Source organism: Bombyx mandarina, chromosome A1 (genome assembly GCF_030267445.1).
Source record: "Bombyx mandarina strain Sakado chromosome A1, ASM3026744v2".
NCBI lineage: Eukaryota > Metazoa > Arthropoda > Insecta > Lepidoptera > Bombycidae > Bombyx > Bombyx mandarina.
This window is the reverse complement of record NC_143234.1, coordinates 14,822,413-14,846,898: the sequence shown is the minus strand read 5'-3', so window position 1 is coordinate 14,846,898 and position 24,486 is coordinate 14,822,413. Positions and strand designations below refer to the sequence as shown.

The 24,486-nt window shown below is 36.4% G+C and overlaps 3 protein-coding genes across 3 annotated transcripts; 2 read left to right on the top strand and 1 right to left on the bottom strand.

Moving 5' to 3' along the window:
* Positions 1 to 988: 988 nt before the first annotated feature.
* On the top strand, positions 989 to 9,285 carry LOC114244652 (tektin-2). Its single transcript, XM_028176904.2, has 7 exons — positions 989 to 1,186; positions 2,304 to 2,508; positions 2,958 to 3,160; positions 3,433 to 3,526; positions 4,182 to 4,310; positions 4,435 to 4,658; positions 5,186 to 9,285. Exons 1-7 carry the CDS (start codon positions 1,014 to 1,016, stop codon positions 5,436 to 5,438), a joined length of 1,281 nt encoding a protein of 426 aa, XP_028032705.2. The 5' UTR covers positions 989 to 1,013; the 3' UTR covers positions 5,439 to 9,285.
* LOC114252762 (uncharacterized) lies at positions 5,914 to 9,167 on the bottom strand. Its single transcript, XM_028187389.2, has one exon. It carries the CDS (start codon positions 9,165 to 9,167, stop codon positions 8,415 to 8,417), a length of 753 nt encoding a protein of 250 aa, XP_028043190.1. The 3' UTR covers positions 5,914 to 8,414.
* An 855-nt stretch (positions 9,286 to 10,140) lies between the features above and the next one.
* Positions 10,141 to 22,525, top strand: LOC114252028 (tetratricopeptide repeat protein 5). The gene is made up of 8 exons (XM_028186540.2): positions 10,141 to 10,360; positions 11,360 to 11,492; positions 11,993 to 12,213; positions 18,198 to 18,497; positions 19,425 to 19,610; positions 19,755 to 19,933; positions 21,399 to 21,543; positions 21,801 to 22,525. The coding sequence occupies exons 1-8, from the start codon at positions 10,295 to 10,297 to the stop codon at positions 21,918 to 21,920; spliced, it is 1,350 nt and encodes a 449-aa protein (XP_028042341.2). The 5' UTR covers positions 10,141 to 10,294; the 3' UTR covers positions 21,921 to 22,525.
* The last annotated feature ends 1,961 nt before the right edge of the window (positions 22,526 to 24,486 follow it).

The window sequence follows — 24,486 nt, the reverse complement described above, 5'->3', positions numbered from 1 at the left end:
AGGCAAACGTTCTAACTCCATAAAAATTTGAGTTAACTTTTACGCTATCGAGAACGTTAAAAGTAGCTCTAAGCACACAGATCCTGTGCGTAATTTTTTATTAAAAGGCGGGCAAAGTAAGTGCCATTACAAAAATTTGGATTAGCCGGATAGGCTGTAAGCTTTTCAACCGCGTAAGGTACAAAAAAAAAACAGAATAGTGTCCTATTTCCTTTTTTTTTTTTTTTTTTTTTTTTTTTTTTTTTTTTTTTTTTTTTTTTTTTTTTTTTTTTTTTTTATTGCTTAGCTGTGTGGACGAGCTCACAGCCCACCCGATGCTAAGTGGTTACTGGAGCCCATAGACATCTACAACGTAAATGCGCCACACACCTTGAGATATAGTTCTAAGGTCTCAGTATAGTCACAACGGCTGCCCCACCCTTCAAACCGAAACGCATTACTGCTTCACGGCAGAAAATAGGCGGGGCGGTGGTACCTACCCGTGCGGACTCACAAGAGGTCCTACCACCAGTAATTACGCAAATTATAATTTTGCGGGTTTCATTTTTATTACACGATGTTATTCCTTCACCGTGGAAGTCAATCGTGAACATTTGTTGAGTACGTATTTCATTACAAAAATTGGTACCCGCCTGCGGGATTCGAACAACGGTGCATCGCTTCAACACGAATGCACCGGACGTCTTATCCGTTAGGCCACGACGACCACTTTACCTAAATAGTAAAAGCTTGAAATTCTAGTACACATTTGTAGTGTCGTCTACCGATTCGAAATTAGCGCATAGCAATATTAACAACGAAACATTAAATATTATTAATTTTCCGCGACCTGTTATACTTTTTTATCGATAACAAACTAAATATTATTCAACAAAGAGTAAAATCGCTATTTTCAACTACTCATTATAAGACAAAATTAATGTGACAGACGTCAAATAACCTAAAAGATCGTTTATAAAAAATTTCATACACGTATTTCTAATTTTATTTAAATAAGCCGCAAGCACCGGAAGATGTCTTTTGACGATTTGCTAGCCGGCAATAATGTCGAAAGCCTGAGAACACTTAACGACAAACTGAATGAAAGCGTAGTTGAACAGATGGTCGACACGCAAGAACTTGTTATGATGAATAGCTTTGCACACGAAAGTAACGAGTATTTGTTCAAGAAAAGCTTGCAGCAAAGGTAAACCTGGAATGCTCTTAATTTGGTAATTTAGTTACACGCTATCACTTTACTACGTCTTCTGTGTGTAGGTTTAACGCTAGGCAGAAGGTTGGCTCTGCCCTTGGCATTGCTGGCGTCTATGGGCGACGGTAGCCACTCATCTTTCGCATCGACAATCTTCAAGGCTGAGAGTCATGGCCTCCTCTAATAACTTTCTCCTGGGTTATCCTGCGCCACTTCTACCTATTCACGGCTGCGTGGATAGCAACGTGGACTAAAGTGTTGAGAGTGGAGCGTATCTGATGCGACCAGCGCATTCTGCCTCTGGCTTCCTCTCACTCACTCCTCTCAGCTTGTTAGCGGCAGCTTCTCCACCAGGGCTAAAATATAAAAAGGTGCTTTGTTAATTAATGAAATGTCATTAAATGAACCCATTGCCAATTACTCAATTGATTGACACGTTCTTCTTCAATCAACATTTAAACAGGATATTTAGCAGTAGGGAACGACTAAACATGTCCAATATCCGGATGCGGTAGACGGTCGTAAAACGAGTACATCGACCACCTGGTCCCAAGTAGACCAAACAACCCACCTTGAAATACAAGTGGGAAAAATAATTGAACAACGCTTCGCAGCAGCAGCTCTATTGTAATTTGCGTAATTACTGGTGGTAGGAACTCTCGTGAGTTCGCACGGGTAGGTACAACCACCCTGCCTATTTCTGCCGTGAAGCAGTAATGCGTTTCGGTTTGAAGGGTGGGGCAGCTGTTGTAACTATACCGAGACCTTAGAACTTATATCTCAAGGTAGGTGGCGGCATTTACGTTGTAGATGTCTATGGGCTCCGCTAACCGCTTAACACAATGGTGTTAACGCTTAACCCGCCGGTGGGCCGTGAGCTCATCCACCAATCTAAGCAATTAAAAAAAACAGTTTGGTATAGACACAGACGGGTACCTAATAAATATCTCTGTCTATAGACATGTCCTTTTTGAAACGAATTTTAGATCTTTAACAGCGTTATTAAATGATTTGGTTGTGCCTTATTGAACAGGTCCATAAGCAATGATGCAAACAAAACTTGACCTAACAACTGAATGGGTTTAGCTATTTGTTTATTACTTGAATACAGAATTTCAGATATATCTTCGTGGCGTTGGGTTCTTGTCGATCTAGCGAAGCGTCTCGAAGAATCCATCGAGGCTCTGCAACATGAGCACAACGCTCTGCGAGTAGTGATCCGGAGAATCGATGATGAACTGAACATCTACTCCAGACAGGGTGCGCTGACGACACTGGGTGCTTTGGCTGATAGCGTTGAAGATGCTATAATTCAGGTAAAAAAAATTAACTGCTAAACGAGAATGATCATTTCCGAAACATTTCAAATGAGAAATTAGAAACGATTCCAATCCAGCGTATACTCTTCGATTGGTTGGGCACTTTGCAATCAATGTGATGATGAACCTAACAAATTATTATAATATCTATAGAATAGCATATGACGTTGAAGTAATGCGCTCCAGTTTGAAGAGTGATCATTATACAACAAAATGGCGTAATGTCTCGAGGATATTTCGCGGTATCACGGTATCTATTGACCTTGCTAACTACTGCGCTCGGTTGATCAGGTCAATAAACGAATACCTACATGTTTATTTCTTCTGCAAAGTCACATACCTTGAAGCTTCCTATTTACAAACAACGTGATACATTTTTACTTTAACCCTTAAAATATAGATAAAACACGACACGAAACCTTTCCTCGAAATTTTCCCTTTTCTAGGAACAAAATTTTCTACGTAACGAAAAAAAGAAATTTGAAAGGATGTTAACAGAATTAGAAAAGCAAATAATTAATGTAGAGAAAACGAAAAAGCGAATAGAATTGGATATTCTGAAGAAACAGCAAACTTTAGATATAGAAGATGCCTGTGCCAACATTGACTCTGGTTCAATATTGACGAATAGAAAGAAAAAAAAACGGAGGTATCTTAAGTTGCTGCATTTTTTCCTCATTCTTTAAGCTTGTATGAAAAGAATTAATGATATAGTAGCAGATACGCATATTAAATTTTACAATGATTTTAAGTAGATATAGATGCGTTGCAAATAGGAGGATAGACTAGATACTTTAGGGCAAATTGATGAAACATTTTTGTCTTCAAGTCGTTCTTTTTAAATTTATTTTTATAGATGGAGATTGCAGTCTGAATCATATTATATACTTCCTGTAAATTTTCAATTGTTGCGCATTTCAGGAGCTCGCCATTATCTCGTTGGGAAAACAGGTGTGATTCATTAAAAAAAGCTGGTCTTAAATCTTTAAGAAATGCCATAATAACAAGACAGCAGGTAATTTTGACACGTTCTATTTACCTTACGTGTGTTACGATTCCGATCCGGGGGTAGATTCTGCGAAGCACTGCTCCTGCTAGGGCCACTGTTAACAATTCTCTCAGGTTGAGTCCGTGAGCTCACCTACCGGTCCACGTGTAGTTGGAATAGCCCCTTAGGCTACCAACGCTTAGGTTGAGAAAAGAAAAGAAAAAAAACATGCGAGTGTGTTAAGGCATCTTCTAATCTTATTTTGATTCATAGAACTATTAGATAATTATGCGAGCTGGTCTGATGATTAATAGGAATGTTGGCAACGGAACGACTTAATAGCTACATAAACTGTATTGAGTTTTATTAGATTCCAATTTTTTTAACAACAATTCATTGTTTTTCTTCTTAAATATTGAGCCACCCAATGCCTAGTCTGGGTTTATTCCGTGGATTTTTATATCTTGCGGTCTAATTTATTGTATATTTCATTAAGTCTTGGGATATATTTTTTGTTTTTTCTAATACTTTAACTCGTGTTTATTGGTGATCAACTTTAATTTGCTTTTTGTTCCTATTTATTATTTCTATAATGTTATACTAAACGGTTTGAAATAGATAAATAAATATATATTATAATGTGTAGCTTAATACTTGGTAAGCAAATTATGACTTATGACAGGTTAGAGGTGCGAGAATTCAAATTTCAATAGCTGCCCAGGGCTATGCCGCTAAGGTAGACTCGATTCTCAAAAGGCGACTGCACGCTAATCAACTGAAATTTCAAGATCTATGTTGGCAGAGAGAAGAGGTAAATATGCTCCTCTCAAACTAACTGATTAACTAACACGTCCTACAGGATTATCTATATTACACTTTAGAATAATATTCGAATTGTATTTTCGTCATTTTAATTGATAACTTAAAATCGGTAGGCCATTAAAGACTTCAATGTTTTGGAAGAGGAATTAAGGACGACGGAACAGAATCTTCTAGAAAACTTAGAACAAGAAAGACTTATTGACACCAGAATAACTGACCGCTCTCAGAGACCCGTCGGAGAGCTCACCAAAGATGACGTGGATAGAAAATTGAGAGATGAACTTGGCAGATTAAGAAATTTCACTAACGAATTAAGAAAAAACCGGTCCAGAATCACGTTAGTATATTTTTGAAAAACCCCTTCGAAAATAGTCAAAGATAACGTCCAATGACTTAGATTCATTCTTCTTATTTTTGTGTTGCTTAGTTGAGTGGACAAACTCACGACCCAATTAATTTTAAGTGGTTATTGCAGCCCGTACTCATCAAAAATGTAAATTCCGCCACCCATCTTGAGACCTGACGTCTAAGTCTCCGCTTTACAACACAACGGCTGCCCTACCATTCAAATCGAAATGCATTACTGCTTCGCGGCAGATATAGGCAGGATGGTACTAGCACAAGACGCCCTACCGTCAGTAAAATAGTATTATCAAAGAAACTCAAGTTTTCAGGCTATTGAGTTTTGAATCTTCAGTTCATCTACTGCCGACAATGATAATGCACTTTGTTACAAAAGAGATATTTAGTATCTCTGTCAATAACATTATTTAATCTATGTGATAAAGTCACACTGCATATATATCTAATGAATTCACACGAATAGTTGGTATACTAATATACTTTTTAAATACCTACATACAGCACTCTTCAAAATCACATAACAAACTGTATAAGTCGCATTGAGTGTTGCTCCGAAGATCTCAACCAAGTCATCAATTTGGATGAAGAGAGGATGAAGTTAAGAAACGGAGAAATCCAAGGAGAACCATCAGAAGAGAATGTCAAGGGTATTCAGCCTTCTGGAACCATAGCGAAAAGGTCTCAAATGAGATCGAACGAAATATTGACTGCGATTACCGAAGAGGATGAAGACGATTATCCATTTAATGACTAATAAAATCATTATTATTTGAGATGTAATAAATGACGAGTGAATGTGCCCATCGACTTTGGTATGAACTCTCCTTCATGCCGTTTCCGAGATCTATGGCGTCTTTCTTCAAATGAGTTGAGGAGAGTTCTCAACAATAGGCAGCGGCTTGGGTGTACCCCTGGCATTACTGCGTCCTTGACTGACGGTCATGATAAATGATGGTAAGCCGTGCTCGGTGTAGTTATCGCCAGGTTTGAGCCCCGTGAGCTCACCTACTAGTTAAGGTTACGCTGAAATAGCCTCTCAAGGCTCTCAGCTTAGGTAGGAAAAAAAAAGTTCTACTTATGGCAATAAAAAATCCTTTTTTTCAACGTAACAATCATTCAACGATTCATTGCCAGACAGCCTCTACTCAAACTTAAGATGTAGAAATAGGGTTTTAATATTTTGTTAATTGTTTGAGTAAATATCCAAATTTTTGGGAAATAAAAGTTAATTTATATTCTTTTGTCATATATTTATTTTTAAATTCAATAATATGCCGTTTCAACATGTGTTATTTATAAAAAGGTGAAAGGAAAAAAAAACCTAATGTATATCGGTGCCCAACTAAAAAAATATCAGAATTTAGAATTTCCGTAAAGTAGGTACGCTATCTTCAACTAAATAAACCGTATTGGCCGGATTACAAAATCTGTTTTATCTCGGTAATTAAGCGGTTTCCTTAATAATTTCCGTCTTTTTAAGTACTTACTAAAGGTCAAAATTATATCACTGTGCTTGGTCAGTTTCGAATTTAACCTTTTGTTTCAAAGTACAAACATATCAATCTTCTCGGCAGTTTTTCAACTCATTTTCTTCATATTCTCTCATGTTATAAGTATTTTTGCTTGAGTATTGCATATCGGATATTGAGTATGTATAGTTTCAATTATATATGAGGCGGTCAGCGCAAAAGTGGCCTAAGCTTACCATAGTCAGTATGGAGGCAATTAGGTTTGAATTTTCATGAATTTGTATTTGAGTAGGCAAAAAAACAATACGCGCAAAAATAATGTTTACAAAGCTATCTGTTATCTATGGGAGAAACTATGGATAGGACGGTTTTGCATCAAATATTATTATATTTTAAATAAATTCCAATATACATATAAGCTTGAATACAAAAAAATTGTGGGTTCGGCCACTTTTGCGCTGACGGCCTCATAATTATGTAATACATTACAAACTGCTTAAGATGACATTAAATTTTGTTTTTCTTTCTAGTACTGTTTCTTTTAAACAAATTTTTGGGCATTTTAAGAACTTAGAAAATTTATTAACTATGTTTACTTATTAGCTAATTATGTTTTCTGTATATCGGACATAATATTTAGAAAACGAATGTTATTTCCATAAAATAAAAACAAATACAATATATAAATTTGTGTCATGGAAAGTTTCTTAATTTCTTGTAACAGAAAAAATGTTTAAATATGAATTGTCAGAACAAAGGCAAAGGATAAATGTTATGGAAATAATTCAGATCTATGGGACTTATGACTAATAAAAATTACTGTTACATACTAACATCATTTGCTTTATGTGAAAGTTTAAATAGGTTGTCTCCTAATAAAATTTGTGATGTGCTTAGAAAATTTTAAAAATGTAATGTGGTTAGTCGTGCAAGATATTTGGCTTTTCTTTTTTCAAATTATATAGTGAATACTTTTGTGATGTTTGAAGATCTAATCCCTATGGTACTAGCAGTCAATCTTGTGTGAATTAGTTATCTCGAAATCAGTTTCATTCAGTTTTAATGTTTGTAAATCAACCAGTAACTCTATATCTAAAATTAAAATTACAATTAACATGTAAATAAAGATAGTGACTAATAGTTTCTAACATTAAATTTTGTGTTGTATTATGAAAAATATTGTGAATAAAACATTTTGAAAAAATAAATTGTTACAAACATTTTTCTTTACTCACAATAGAAAATTAGAAAAAAATCATAAGAATACTAACTAAAGTAATACAATACAGTCAAGAGATTGACCTTAATACTTTACATTTACATTTTTAAAAGTTTTCTCAATGCTGACAAAGCTAAGAACAACATTTCAATTAACTAATTAACTTAAATAATTATTGGAGGTGATGATCAGTGTTAAGTTAGTAATCAAGTGAATTAGAATAGAATATCTGATTTTTGCTAAAGAATTTTAAGTGCTGACAACGTTCAGGAATGCTGTAACTTGAATAAAATAATTAATCAGCATCCACTGAACTTACAAAAGCACTTTTGCCTACTATTAAAAATTGGTCAGCCAAAATAAAAGGATTCATGCACGATTCGCCAGATTAGATAGATAGGTATAGGTAAGATAGTATATGACAGGATAAAGACAAATATAAGTAAATATTAAAATCAGGTTATAATTGGATTTCAGTTGTTTGCTCACATTTAAAAGTGATGTAATTTACTATCCAATTTAAGTGGTCTCCAGGTATCCAGTTAAATATTGTAAGATACAATTTCTAAGCTAAATAGAAGAGAAAGTATTTTTATCAACAATATCTCTAGTATAGTTGTTTGTGTTTTAGCTTTAGAACAGTTTGGGAACAAACTATAAATAATCTCTGTTTGTTTTGAGATAATTTTTAAACTATAATACTGTATGTTTCTAGTTGTAATAATGGGCTTATGAATTGTACTAAGTTAAATTGTGCAATAACTAATTTGTGATATCAATCAATATTTTTTCATTTTAAATGTCTTCTTAAATTCTAGTAACAGTAAATTAATACACAAATAACATTTTTAAAGAGATGTATTCGTTCTAAACAAAAGTATTTTTTTATTCCTTTCAAAGTAAATTTTTTGTGAGAGCAAAACTGTCTAATAGAAATTATCATTGAACGATTATCCTTACAAGATTCAAGTCATGTAGTAAAAAAAAAGATTTCAAAATTGATGTAATGTTGGCATTCCAATTTCAATAGTCAGTAAGATCCTTAATAAACTATTATATTATTTAGATGTGAATTAGAATTTATGTGTTCTTCAATATTTTCCACATTACAGACTATTTCAATGTTACATTTATTGCAAAAAGCGTTATTTTCATGTTCATTCATTAAGTAACTGTCAATATTTAAATTGTGAACCTCTGCAATATCTTCGAGCCTGGCCAGCAACTGTATATGTTCTTCATCATCATCAATGTGTTCAAGTATACTCTGAACAGTGTTTACGATGTACACATCGCATAGTTTGCACCATGCATCTTCATTGTCATCAGAACAGAATACAGCATTAAGTGGCTTGAGTCTCTCCATAATGTTCGCTCTGTGACTAAACTCATTTACATGATTTTGGATATTTTGTAGCGTGCAGACGATATTCATGCTGCAGACCTCGCAGTGAACGTTGTCGGTCTCCGAGCAGAGATAAGAGTCGATTGATATAAACTCACCGTCAGTAAGGTCGTCAATTGCAGCTATCCAGTTTGCGTGATCTTCCATCTCGATATGTTTAGTGATTGAATAGTCCTCGGGGATGTTAATCATACAGGGTCGACAATATAACGCATCACTAATTAGGGCGATAGCGTTTTCATTCATTAATTCTATGTTCTCTCGGTGTTTTACTCCATTTGTGTGTTGTTCGATACATTTCGTAGCTTTTGGTATGTGTACTCCACAAAATACACATCTCACACGTGTTTTCGAACTAGCGACTATTCCGTATGCTACTCCTGTTTTCATCTTTTGTGGTAATTATTGTGTTTGTGGCACTATTCGTATCGTTTTAGTTATGTAAATCATAAACGTAATTTTAAAATTCAGATCTTTTCCAGAATTTCGCGTTATATTTGACATTTATTTGACGTTTTCGCATGTCAGTGTTTTTTTATGTTTGAAACGTCCATTAGACAGGCAATGGGAACTTACCTTAAATGCAGATCGAAAAGGTATCTTTCATAGGAAAAGTGGAATGAAAGAGAAACTTATGACCGTCATATTAACATTTACTGTTAGAAAAGATAAAATACTCAGTAAATCCCGCAGTAAATTATATAATTAATTGACACTTCGATGTCCGAGTAGCCATGTCCACTGATTTTTCATTCATTTCATTTTCCCATACTTGTATGCTTTCATAGAAGTTAAATATTTTATAAGCCATAATTTAAATCCCCAGAAATGACGAAATATAACAATTAACACCACTTCGCTTCTCACATGGAGCAGCTGACAAGAATATATATATTTTTTTAAGAGATTTTGTGACCTGGTATCTAAGACCTTTAAGTCATGTCTTATTTTAATTTATATTCTTAATTTTATGAAAAATGATAATATGGAGTGAAATGAAATGAAGATGATTGATTTGAGACATTAATCAACTGGGATGAAATTTAATGAGATGATATGGGATGAAATATAATCGCAGTAAAATGGTGGTCATTTACTGAGATTTTTACAGTGGACTTTTTGGAGGAACCCGAGAAGTTACGTCCAGCAGCTTTGTTTCATTTTCCCACATTTGTGCACTTTCACAGATATTAAATAGTTAATAAACCACCATTATTACACATTTAAACCCGAAGAAACACTAAATAGACAAAATAAAACAAATCACACAACTGCACTCCTCGCGTTCCCGCCAAAAAGTCAAGAATAAAATTATTTTTGAACCGTACACAGATCATACTAATGAAATAATTATCAATCGAAATCGGTGTAATCTATGAAGAACGAAAATTTTGTTTATTTTTTTCACATTTCGTCTGAGATTTCGTTCAATACATTCTAAATTAAAAGAGACTATCACTGTTTCACACAGGACTTAACAAATTTAGTAATAAGTTGATATAGGTTTGAGTGTCAGAATGTCGGAATCAGAAGTGGAAGCTGATATAATAGAAAATGTTGCAGAAGTCCTGGATAATCTATCGGTACAATACTCGACATCTGTTCTTATTTTACTATTTTTCAATGCATTTAAACTTCTGCAATATTACAAAATAGTTTAATCTATTCACATATGATAAGTAATTTGAGTTTTTAGTGGAAAACTACACGGTTTAACAGCTTAAAACTGTAAATAGGTCATAATAATGGTATATGGTCATAATAATGGTCTTCTATAAGTTCGAATAAATATCGATAAGAAATACTAAAGATACGCTTCTGACTAGCGAGTCCAGGCGTAGTTGGAATAGCTCATTGGGCTACCAGCAATTAGGTAGAGAGAAGATTGGGTATAGCATATTGGTGCATGAAACTCATGATTCATCTGATGCTGACCAAGGTATATAGGTACCTCAATTTGCTACTACCCACAGAAATCTCATTTGAAGTTCCACAACATATTCTATATCACATGATTGTTTTATGACTGAAATACACAGAGGTTCAGTTCAGGAGTTCAATAAGAACCCACAGGCCACTTACAAGATAAGGATTAAAGAGAAGGCTAGGACCAAGGATAGGCAGGAAATTAGATGAAAGAGCTGCTGCTCCTCATGTTAGGAAAGCAGTAACATGTAATTGTAGAAAACCTTGGAAGAGTTTCTAAATTGATGTATGAGAAAATATAATTTAGGTATTGGCCTTCTTCATTTATGTGCCATAAAGAGTTAAATAAATTAATTTATGTAGCTACTAAGTGCACAGTTGAATGTATTTATACAAATATTTGATTGAAATATAAATATTTATGCTACAATATGCTGAACTCTTACTCATTGTGGTTGAAGCTTTGATTCAGTATAGATTAACAAAATAGTAAATACCATTAATAAAAAACCATTAATAGCTAAATTGGATAGTCTAAAACAGGTTAATAGGTCAACAAATAGTAATACCAAATCTGATCAATAGTAAGGGTCGAAAAAGTTTATACCGTAAAATTTGTTAATACTTAAAATATAAGTTAAGAGTTTATCTTCCAGAAAGAACTAGAAGAATTATATAGGTTTCGAAACTTGTTTTTTGAAAATCAACCAATTAGTATGGCTGCAGAAAAAAATAAGCAAGTTGAGGAAAAGAAAAATCTACTCCTAGAAAAGTTTGAATCCATAGATGGTTTGTATTTCAAATAGTATATCTTAAATTAATTTATTGGTATAAGTAATCATGCATAATAGTAATATGCTGAAATGAAGTCCATGGACATTATAATATAAGCAAATGTCAAACAATTTCAAACAATGTATTAGCTATATCGTTTTTTGAATCTGCAGAAATGGCAGGACATTGCTATGTACCCAGTCTGTTCTATGACCCTGAATACACCTACCACCAATAAGCTTCTATTAATATTTCAATAGGTGTTCAGTATCAGAGCTACATTTCTTCAGTAGAGTGAAGTAGTAGCAGCAAATGACAACATTTCACCAGGAAAAGACAATTGACCAATGTGAAACAGATGTTGAAAGTATTGATCTTCATTTTATACAGATTATCCATGGTCAGGTGGCCATGTAAGAACACAATTACAGATTATTTCTATGAATATTAACATATGACTGTCAGCACTCCACAAATACTGCTTTCTTGATAATATATTTTCCTATTTTTATCAGATGCACAAATACCATCAGCATCGAGAGCCCAGTTCTTGTACCTTAAAGGACGTTGCTATAATATTAGTCCAACATATGATGCAAGAGCAACACATTGCCTCAGCAAAGCAGTAAAGTGGAATCCTCACATGGTGGATGCTTGGAATGAACTTGGCGAATGTTATTGGAAGAATATGAATGTTAAAGAGGCTAAAGCCAGCTTTGAAGCTGCTTTGAAACATGTGAGTAGATAATGTGCTACAGATTTTAATTGAATTTTAGGCAAGAGAGTTCCAGCCAATTATATATACAATAAGGTATAGTAAGCGGCACGTAAGTTGGCAAGGTTTTGGTGGGGGGTAATGTCGCGCATAGTGCACATTGGAACAAAAAAATGGTCACTTTGATTGCCCGCATATAATTTAATTTAATTTTATTTTATTTTTAATTTTTGAGCCTGTGTGCTTGGAAGAAAGTTAAACAAAAGAGTGGAATTCGTGAAGTGTATTAGGTGTTATAAATAAAATACAATTAGAAGTTAAGAAGAGTATTTAAAAAAATATCGTATCGTATGTCGTATCACTCTTGTCAAAGCGGTCGTGGTCGCCATCCGGTATCATTGGTGTGTGCAGATGTTATGCGTCTCACGAGCAATCGCCACTCCTCGCGGTTTGTGGTGAGCCTGGTACACTCATGCAAACAGCCGCCAACTGCCGACTTGATCTGGTCGGTCCATCGTATGGGCACCCTTCCACGCGGTCTGGTGCCTTCTACTTTTCCCTGAACGACAAGGCGCTCTATGGAGCCATTTCCTCGCCGAGAGACATGTCCAAAAAATCATAGTATGCGCCCATGCACGAGCGCCGAAAGACGCTGCTTAATGCCGAGTTCTCGAAGAATATACTTAATATTAAAAATTATGTGTCGCCGTCGTCAAAATCATTTTCTAATAGTGCTACCCCTTGGATTCAATTTATGGTAGCACCTGAGCTGGTGGAAGGAATTGGCTCCTCATCCTCGACATAACGAAGAGTCGCTGTCGTCACTGGCGTAAACAATAAAACGCTCAGTGACTGAATCGACTATATTGATGTGCCTTTGGAAAACATACAGCATTGTATTATGAAGAAGCAGTGTGTACTTAGCTTAAATTCCTTGTCTATGTCCAACCATAGACAGTCAATTTAGTTCCATCTTTAGCCGCTAGGTGCTGCCAGCAAGTATAAAGGAAGCGCAGCCATCTTTGATCTTCATAGCGTTGTGTACTTTCGTACTGTGAAGTCGCAAATCCACAAATATTTATTCGACTTCTTATTAATTGCAAAAAATATTTATTTTGTGTTTCTATGAGTGTTATTTTGCAATCATTACGAGTATTATTTACCAATCCTATCATCGGACGCCATGAATCACGCGTCATCTGTTGGAGGTGATGTTGAGTCAAGCTCCATAATTTCCGAGAGGGAAGATGTCCAGGCGAGACGCGATGGAGACGCCTTGCGTTCGAACAGCTCGTCAAGCGAAAAAGAACAAAAGGAGTCTCTGCGTAAGAAACGACGGGATTCAAAGGTAACGGTCGATCTTCGAATCGGCTCGTTATCCCACCAGGTCAGTGACGTTGTAAATCTAATAATGCATCAACTGTGTGTAACAATTGAATGTAACGAAAATTGTTGTAAACAAATTGATCTCGTCAATACGGAAATTTTGACAAAAACACAACAGATTTAAACTAATAATCTTTGTAACATGATTACTGAAAACTTTGGCAAATCGTCTCCGTCGTACAAGTTACCCGTAAAAGCGTTTTAAATTGTATACGGAAAAAAGGGCTGTATGGATAGAAATAAGACGTCAAAGTTTAATTTCCGTGGTCTCTAACAAAGTATCCTGTTGCCAACGCACTACTCATTGAGGAATCTTTTGTTTGATAATACTAAATTGAAATCTATTCAGTCCCTCGGAGGGCTACAATCCTATTTGTCACGACCTCGTACAAAAGGCAAGCCAAACATTATAAACAATCATAGTCCGTAACATCTGGCACAATCCAGAGGGGGGCAATTGAAGACACCGACGGGAGGCACTGAGTGCCACCAAAATTGTAATAATTTGTAAACCATGTATGGTTACCAAATAACAAAAAAAAAAAAAAAAATTCTGCGTAAGAAAAGCGACGGATCAATGCGTCCAATTTTCGATCTTCGAGAGTTGAACAAGGTCGTAAAGATAAAACACGTAACTGTTTTCGGACACCTCGGTACCAAACTTTCTCCACCCAGGGGACTGGATGATAGAATTAAACATTTCTCAAGAATATTTTTCTAGTATCAGTCGCAAAATTTCGTCGATACTTCTTGAGGATCAGTACCAAGGTACCAGTATCAGTACCTTCAGGAAGGAATCGGTACCTTCTTATGAGTTAGTATGAAATGACATGCCTACCCTTCGGTCTGGCTTCAGAGCCACACCTTTTTTGCTTCTATAACATGCGGGTCGCAGAGACCTTGCGTGCAAAGGGAACTCGAGTGCTAGTGTCTACCTAGACGACTTCCTTTTGGTCGACCAAGACAAATCCAAGTTGAAACTTCAGGCTGCAGAAGCTGTGAAGCTTTTGGATTAACCTTTTTTGCTTCCATAACATGCTGAGTCGCAGAGACCTTGCGTGCAAAAGGAACTCGAGTGCTAGTCTACCTAGACGACTTCCTTTTGGTCGACCAAAACAAATCCAAGTTGAAACTTCAGGCTGCAGAAGCTGTGAAGCTTTTGGATTATCTGGGCTGGCATGTCAATTTCCATTATATAGGGTGCTCGGTCGCTCGGTCGCGGAGATATTGCGTGCAAAGTCGAGTGCTAGCTTACCTACACGACTTAATCTTGTTTCACCAAGACAAATAAACGTTTTTGTTCCCATAGCATGCTCGGTCGCGGAGACCTTGCGTACATAGGGAAGTCAAATGTTAACGTACCTACGCGACTTTTTTGGTCCTTGAAGACAAATAAACCTTTTTGCTTCCGTAGCATGCTCGGTCGCGGAGGCATTGCGTGCAAAATCGAAAGTGCTAGCTTACCTACACGACTTGATCTTGTTTCACCAAAACAAATAAACGTTTTTGCTCCCATACCATGCTCGGTCGCGAAGACCTTACGTACATAGGGAAGTCAAATGTTAACCTACCTACGCGACTTTTTTGGTCCATGAAGACAAATACACCTTTTTTGCTTGCATAGCATGCTCTGTCGCGGAGACATTGCGTGCAAAGGGATGTTGAGTGTTATCCCACCTACGCAAATTCCACCTGGTCCATCAAAAGAAGTCCAAGTTGAGTCTTCAGGCCACATAGCTGTAAAGCTCTTGGATTATTTGGGCTGCCAAGTCAGCCTTACAAAAAATCAATTAGTACACTGGTTCAAGAGATGACATGTTTAGGGATTCGATGGAAAATTGCGAGAAATAAAGTGGCCACTCAACAACATCCTAGCTCAAACTCTGACGGAATTACATCAATCTATGCTAACTTGCAAATTGCGAACTTGAAAATTCTTGCGAAGTTTCAAGAAAAAACACCCCCGTAAAAACGGGCCATCCTACATGTGTTAACAATTAAATGCAGCACTGACGCGGAGCCCCATCTCAGACATTGCCGATACACAAAACCAACCATTTCCTGGCAACGGAAGCTTCGGACATGTGTAGGGGTTACAAATGCAGTGCTGACACGGAGTCACATGTCAAACATTGCCGAGACACAAAACCAACCATTTCCTGGCAACGGAAGCTTCGGACATGGGTAGGGGTTACAATTAGACAAAATATTAACGTCCTGTCTATGGTCAGCTCAACAACTGAAACGGCTCAGCCACAATAGAGCTATTTGCAATGGTAGTGACAATCAAAATGAATCTGAAAGTATTTCACTAGCGTTGACCTTTCGATCTTTAAACCTAAGCGATAAGTTCAAGATAACTGTCAGCTTATAATCTCTCGGGGAGATACAACATCGTAACCGACAGGCTATCACGAGGAAATCAACCTGCGAAATGGCACTTTTTACCACAAGTGACCACAAACGTTTTTCGAAAGTGGGGTCATCCGGATATAAACCCATTCGCCGACCAAGATTGGATACCTTCAGCAGACCGTAGAGGATGCAACTAGCATGGAGAATTCCTCCTCTCAACCTTCTCCCCAGAGTACTGACTCACTTCAAGTGTCTAGGGAACCTACCTGGTAGAGTTCCCAGACTGAGCGAAAGCATTTGGGTTCCAAGCCCTCAGATCCCGAACGCTAGATAACGCGCACGAAATCCAAAACCTGCCTCCTCCACAGGGTAAACATTAACCCTGAAAGCTTAGAAAGGGGGGGGGGAGGTTGTACAAATAATAGACTGGTCTACACAGGAGAAGATTTATTTAAAATTAGCTGGTGTCAATCCACTTTGCCAGCATACTTACCAGCGACTAGAAGATGGTGCATATGGTGCTACAGATTTAAAATTGATCCTAAGTCTGCAGATGTTGCCAAATTCTTTTTTCTTTTCCAAAAAGAAAATTTTGCCTATAAAACAATCCTTCTGCATAAAGCAGCGCTGTCGACTTTCTGTGGGCAACATACATGTAGGACAGCGAACATTCTCAAGCTCTCTAATAAAAATTGCTATTCTAAAAAAGCCATCGGAATAACTAAACAAAATTCAACTACTTATTACAACTTTACTAAGTATAGTCCCATTCACATGAGATCCGAGAATAGTTCTAAATTGGTTTTCTTCAAACCCAGCCACCACCAGATCACGCCTCAAGGTAGCTTGAAGGACACCAACAACCATGTTGCTGGCTACTGGACGCAGAGTTAATGATCTTACTTTGCTCAACATTTAACAGAGAAAAACATCTTTCTGATACCAGTCATTGGGTCTAAAATTAAAATCCATTTTCGTCAATAATCTGCATAAGTGCTTTCTAAACATGAAACTAAAGACATGCCCAGTAAGATTCGTAAGGACTTTTTTCTAACTATGTGTGTTGTCACAAAAGCGGCATACCGTACTGTAATTGGAAACTGGTCTTCGTTCAACCTTACGAGGTAGTGGCATCAACCCATATCTAAGAAGTTGTAGATCAGCAGTAGCCTCTGAGATGGATTGGTAATGAACCAATAGACGAAATACTTTCTAGAGGCAAATGCAAATCATCCAAACGTTTACAATAATTATTTCCGAATAATAGAACTTCCTAAAGATCCTCACGATTCTTTTTTTCAAAACATTTACACCTACATGATGTATATACATCATTTATACAATTTATACATTTTCTTGTATATACAAGATAAAATGTTTATTACAAACTTATAAATATTTTTTAATTATTGAATTAACATGGAAGTTAACAACTGTGTTTTTTCGATTTAATAATTATATAAATTATGAACATTATCATTGCGCTTCATAATTTTATTATAGCTTACCTATTTCATCATAGCGTTGTGCTTAATAATTTCACCAGCAGATAACAAACACGTCTTCATAATACAATGCTGTATGTTTTCCAAAGGCACATCAATATTACGGTTTTACATAACAATAAAACCGATATTATGTGCCGAGAAGGAAAACATACAGCATTGCAGGAAGTTCTTCCTGGTGAAGACTATGAAGATCAAAGATGGCTGCGCTTCCTTTATACTTGCTGGCAGCACCTAGCGGCTAAAGATGGAACTAAATTGACTGTCTATGGTTGGACATAGACAAGGAATTTAAGCTAAGTACACACTGCTTCTTCATAATACAATGCTGTATGTTTTCCTTCTCGGCACATAATATCGGTTTTATTGTTATGTAAAACCGTAATATTATGGACATAAATATTTGGTCCTAGCATTGCAAACAAATTTAAAACAATAACACTTAACAAAAACTAAATTTAAAACAATATTAACAACTCGTAACAAAAACTCAATTAAAACAAAGGGTTTCCTACAACTTTAGTATGCGCATATGTAATCGGGAGTGAACGGAACGTGGATGCGGTGCGGGAGGGGAGGTTCGACTGACTCACCAATCGCGCGCTCGGAACGGTGCTACGTCTTTCCCCGCGTCCCGCTTGACAACCAAAGATACCTAAAAAACGACTTCTGCGCATCTAACGACTCTTGCCAAGTTACGTGCCGGGGACTATACACACAATGTAAAGAGGTTGTGAAATAAAAAAATACATTTTACAGGAAAGGAATCGACTCTCACTACGTTGTCTGTCAATCATTTTGAGACAAGAAGGTGGTGACAGAAAACGTTCTGATTCCACCAATGCGATTGGCACAAGTGTTGAACTTGCAAAGGAGGCTGTATCTCAGGACACAAAAGACGGTATATCATGGACGGTATTAGGGAATGCTTTATTATGCCAGTTCTTCATGGTCTCCCAAGATCCAGCAATTCTGAAATTATGCATGACAGCATATAGGCAAGCTTGGGCTGATCCTGTTGCTAAGGGGCAGCCAGATTTGTACTACAATAAAGCTATTGTGAGTTCTCTTCTATTTATAAATAGATTATAATGGATGGATAGGTACTACCAATCTGTCTATATTTTGCTGTGACTGCTTATCGAGTATTCCTGTTTAGAGTCGATGGAATGTGCGACGATCTGCGCTGTCAAACCAAAATCTGCTAGGTGTAAAATCTCTATTTTGAATTAACGAATAAAAACCATTTTCGAATAAAATTTTATATGAAGGTGAATTTTTAAGAACTAAGTATATCAAATGAAAAAATAAATAATATAATAAACAGTTTGGCCTGAAATAACTTAGCAAGTAAAAATGTTAATGGACGCATACTGCAGTAGTCTTCAAAGTCACAAAATTTTGTAATTCTGAACAAACACAAATGTCAGTGGACACATGACACATAAGTCGTCGCGATTCAAATTGTTTAAGTTTAGCAAAATTACACACAAATACAGGTAGTTTTCCAATTACAGAGCATAATGCGACTCAGTGACGCACAATGCCGAATTATGCTGAAGCTTAATTGGAACGTGAATTAGTTTTCAAATGCATCAGCAGAGTGCGCTAAGTTAGCACAGTTTTAATTAACATTGATTATTTCTAAGAAACTACGACGAAACGAAAGCCTTACAATTTTTTTCAACATTAAATAATATTACTAACGATAATATAAACAAAATTTCGATCAATGCCAACCTAAAGAAAAAACACTTGTCAATTTTCTGTCACTGAGTCGGTATCGATTGCGAGTATCACGCGAGAGCAGTACTTTTGAGAGTGCTCGATTGTGCGAAGCGTTGCTGTAGTTGGAACATTCAACGTTGAGCATTATGCCGCATAATGCGCTCTTGTGCTGTAATTGGAAAACTACCAAGAGCTGCTCAAATTTCTTGTTCGGTATTTTATTATTGTAATCCATTAGTTCAACATTGATTTTTACAGGCCTTGAAATATGACGAAATATACGATGAAGCATTAGAAAACTTTGAATATGCGTGTCGTTTGGATCCCCCGTGGGAACCACCGCAGTTGGAACTCCAAAAGTTAAAACAATATTTAAACGAAACAAATGAATTAGTACGAACTAAAGGAAAGATTAAAGTTAAGAAGCTGACACAGATGGTACAGGTTAGTGTTTGTATTTTTCTATTCCATTCCATCAGCCCACAGACGTCCACTGCTGCACATAGACCTTAATTTTTTTTTGGGAATTAAACATTATTTTTTCTGCTGACCCTACCTTAGAATTTTTAATTTTTTTATAATTTTCAGTCGATAGACGAGAAGATGCTAGGAATATACAGCCCAGAAGGTTTGCACACATTCGGTGGTCGTCGCAACGTGACCCTAGAGCTGTGTCGGTTGGAAGACTTGCACGAGGGACTCAATGAAGGAAAAGTCATATTAGGAAGAGTCGTTGGCTCCATTCACAATGAAAATGCTGTGCCTTTGTAAGGAATTACACTTCAACAGCAGAATATATAATAATTGAATATGCAATTTCGAAAAGGGCACATGTCGCATATTTTGTCAAATAGTTTTTTCATGTACATGTAGTTTTGAGGCTTACCTACAGCCATTTTATAATAATTCCAGTAATGTTCAATTGCTAATTAACACTAAAATATATCTCAAAAGTTATTATTTTAAATTTTACACTGCTTTAGAAAATAATCAGTTTTTTTCATTTCCTGAACATTTTCATTCATTTTTCATTTTTCATTGCATATTCAATTATTACTCGTAGTCGCCTGGTAGTCGAAATTCGACCATCATTAATTTAAATTATAGGTTTGAACACATTAAGGGTCTACGGTCAAAGACTAACCATAGACCTCTATAACAACAGATTTCGCCAAGGCTACATTATACTATAGATAAATAATATTGAAGACAAACAATATTAATCTATTCTGAATTTGACCACAGACTTCAACAATAAACAAAGGAGTATATGAGTCGTCTATTATCAAAGGCGGCAATCTGTACATTTGGACAAAAAATTTTTATTGATATGTCAATACAGATTTATTTGAATATAATCGTCTCCTTCAAAGAATACGGTTCAAAACCTGCATTAAATAAAGGTTAATAGTTAACCTGTTATTTATCTAAGATGTCGTTCCGAAGAGTTTTGTGACTGCCAATGGAATACAAAGTCAATAATTCGTTTTTCTGATTTACCAATCATTGTCCAAAAGTCAGATTGCCGCCTTTGATAATAGTCGACTCATATATGCGTGTGTATGTCAAATAAATGGTAGTGTGTGTAATGTTTTGAGATTTAATATATTTTTTGTGTATATTTTTTAAAACAATATTAGCATTCTACACTCCTTTTCTATATTTTCGATAAGTGTGGGGTACAAAGTTTTTTCTTCACGTATCAATATAGAGATTCCACTATAATGATGCAATAAGTGTATATGCGTTGAAAACGATTGTAATGATAGATAGAGGTATTATTTATCTAAGCAAAGGTAGCCTTCCTATTTTTTTGTGGTCCTTGTAACTGACGAGCATACGGCCCAGCTGATCATCTCGAATAGTCTCGCTAGCGACGAAGGGCTCGACGAGCTAATTAACCCACAGACACAGCCCACTGAGTTTCTCGCCGGATCCTCTCAGTGGGTCGTCTTTCCGATCCGGTGGTAGATTGTGCGAAAGTGTAATTGTTAAGGTTACGCTGATATAGCCTCTCAAGGCTATCAGCGTAGGTAGGAAAACAAAGTTTTCCACAAAAAAACCGGTGGTAGATTCTGCCAAGCACTGCTCTTGCTAAGGCCAGTGCTAGTAACACTCCGGTTTCAGCCCCGAGAGCTCACCTACACGCTAGGGTAACGCTGATATAGCCTCTCAAGGCTATCAGCATAGGCAGCGAAATTTTTTTTGACCGATGTTGTAATTCCTCCGCAGTTCGTTCGCAATCGTTGGTCAGGGCATGCAGTGCGCCTGCGTCACCGTCTACAACTGGGCCTCGGGTCGGGGAGCCATCATTGGAGACTGCGTGACTATACCGGAACCAGTACTGACCGTACACAAACACGCATCCGAATTGGCCGTGAGTGTTTAGTACTTTTTTTTTTTACAAAGGCTCAGACGAAAGCTCCGTAGTAACTACTGGACCTCATAGATATGACAACGTGAACTGACTTAGTTCTCTTAGAAATAGATTTAATCTCAGCATCTTCGGATTCGTCTTTCCCATAGCTTACTAGATAATCCGGCGCCTTAATATCGACCTAATTACATCAGTGCGCCGCGTAGGGCAGCGGTGACCTAAACGGCGGTTAAAAGGTTAATAAATGAAATTCGCAGAGCTACGAGTTCAAGTCGATCCGCGTCAACAACCCGACGCTGCTGCTGGTGAACGGCAGGCGCGTCGGGCGCGAGCAGTTCGCGAGCACGCGCGTCACCAGCACCTACGAGCTGCACTGACGGCTGCACGCGGCCGGCGGCGGACGCCCCCTGCTCTAGTCCGCCGCGCCGGCTCCACTACCACACACCACTCCCACGCACCAATACGATACGAGGATAACGTCGACGGGTGAGAGGGTAGTTGAATTTTAAGCGACATTTTTTTGCAATTTCACAAGAGAAGAGAAAGGGAGATAGAGAGAGAAAGAGAGAATCTATATCGACGGGCAAAAGGCTATTTAATTTAAGCGACATTTTTGCAATTTCATAAGAGAGCCATTTAGAGAGAGAGGGGGGAGAGAGAGAATCTATATATTAATACGTGAAGCAAAAACATTGTAGCCCTTTTACGAAAATTGTGTATGAAATTTCTCACACTTCTAGAGAATATAGAGAGGGAGTGCAGAATGCTAATATTTTTTTTTAAATTGCGCTTAAAAATACATTAAATCAATAAAAGAAACATGACACACTATCGTGTATTTGACACACAAACACACACACTAACGCATATATACTCTTCGTTTAATGTCAAACTTTTGTTATTGTTTAAAGTCTGTGGTCAAATTGAGAATACTTTAATATTGTTTGTCTTTATTATTATTTGTCTAAAGAGTAGTCTTGGCGACATCTGTGATTATAGGAAGTAAAATAAGTCTTTGACAATAGAACCATAATAATGTTCAAAGTTATAATTTCAATAAATAATAGTCGAATTTTGACTACCATCACTAGTAAGTACACTTTGTTGATTACCAAAACACAATGAAAGTATGCTTAATACTGAATAAAAAACACTTTTAAATACAAAGATAAATGTCGCTTAAAGCAAATCGCCTTTCACCCCTCGATATGGTTTCCCCGTTCACTTTTCTGTAATATAAGTCCTATAAACTTTGACACAAAACGTAAAAGTAATGTTTATTTAACTTGTAATTATAAGAGGTAAGGAGCGCCATCTTGTACAGGGGACAAGTTGAAAAAGCGTCCGCTTGTAAATAGCGAATTATTATTGGAAGTATCGCCGAAATAGCGCTAGTGTAGAAAGTGGAAATTATATGAATATAGCAGCTTTAAACGGAGTGAGGTGTGATATTTTACGGTGCTGTTATTTAAGTCTTTCCACTTGCTACTGTGGCGCCATCTTAATTAGCTTAGCGGACACTTTTTTACTTTTACCCGTCGTACTTGTAATGACTAGAGGTCGGAGTAGGTAGATTGATTTAAGGTCGTTGACGTCAAACGTAGTCACTTTATCTCATAAATATAGAAATTGTATCCGATGAGGATTAAAAATATCTTTTTTTTCAATTTAAAAAAATAATCATTGTGAATAAAATGGCATGTCCGTATTGTAATATGTTGACGCAAGTATATAAAATCAATCTACCTACTCCGACCACTGGTAATGACCCTTCGAGGAACGGACGACGTAACAATAAAGGTGTCGATCTATTGATATCCTAACGTTCTAATGCTTGATTAATTCAGCGAATATATAGCACGAATTGTGCAGTAAAGATTTAGCTATCCGCAAAAAAGATTAGTTAATATATATAATAATATAAATAAACGTCAAAGACTGTACAGTACCCGGCGATAAATATTGCACATCGCACCTTTGGAAAGAGGCAGTCGGCTGATTTCGACTTTGTAGTTTTCTGTCTCTGTCTGTAAATCCAGATATATATTTATGGATCCGAGAGTGACACAACTCTTGGGAAAATGCTTCGTGTGTCATTCTCCCTAACTTAGAAATTTCACTAAGGCGAACCTGCGGGGCGCCTCTTGTAAATAATAAGTGCACTTGGTGTCTAAGAATATTGAGCTTCTGTACAATATATTATAACTTTTGTTTGATCGTGCCCTCGGCCTGGTGGGAATGGTCCGTGGCTACAGTACCCTGGGGTCCGGGTTAGACCCCCTACCAGAGTGTGTATCTTTGTTAAAGATGTTAATCGTTCTATGTACTTGTATGTGTTCCGGTAACCTTACCACGGAAAAGAATTCTATGTTGAATTTGGTAGAGAAAAAAAAATAACGTTTCGAAAAATCGATACAATCGAATCGATATATTATTATGGTGTTATCGATATGCTATCGTACGGTTACTAAGCGAAGACTGAAATAAAGTGTGAACGTGTGCTTTTAATTATATTATAATGGATGTTATCTTTAAACTATTAAATGTATTATTTAAATATTTTTGAGAGAATGTTTCCAAAATTAAAATTAAACAATAATGTTGCCAAATCGCATCTTTTATAAAAGTTCGAAAATATTATTCCCGCCCTAAAAGCGGTTCGGTGTTACCGTATTTTCCTATTTATTTTAATGAGTAGGACATGTGATGTGTTATATCTGTTTGGTTCGTTTGAAAGTGAACTAAATAATACAAATGCTTAAAATGTGAAATTAGTATTTACACAAAATTGAAACACTTTGAAAAAAAAGAAAGATTAATTCCTATGCGATAATTATTTTTAATCAATTAGTATTAATGTTATTTAAAAATATATGTAATAACTCTGTTAATATACTTTTAAAATATAATAGAATTGATATTTCTCTGTTTCGAATTCCAACC

Coding starts and splice junctions, on each gene's coding strand:
- LOC114252762 (XM_028187389.2), bottom strand. CDS start 9,167: ATGAAAACAGGAGTAGCATACGGAATAGTCGCTAGTTCGAAAACACGT.
- LOC114244652 (XM_028176904.2), top strand. CDS start 1,014: ATGTCTTTTGACGATTTGCTAGCCGGCAATAATGTCGAAAGCCTGAGA. Junction 3,161..3,432: donor AGAAAGAAAAAAAAACGGAG/GTATCTTAAGTT, acceptor TGCGCATTTCAG/GAGCTCGCCATTATCTCGTT. Junction 4,659..5,185: donor AAAAACCGGTCCAGAATCAC/GTTAGTATATTT, acceptor ACCTACATACAG/CACTCTTCAAAATCACATAA.
- LOC114252028 (XM_028186540.2), top strand. CDS start 10,295: ATGTCGGAATCAGAAGTGGAAGCTGATATAATAGAAAATGTTGCAGAA. Junction 10,361..11,359: donor AAGTCCTGGATAATCTATCG/GTACAATACTCG, acceptor TTTATCTTCCAG/AAAGAACTAGAAGAATTATA. Junction 18,498..19,424: donor TGTACTACAATAAAGCTATT/GTGAGTTCTCTT, acceptor TGATTTTTACAG/GCCTTGAAATATGACGAAAT.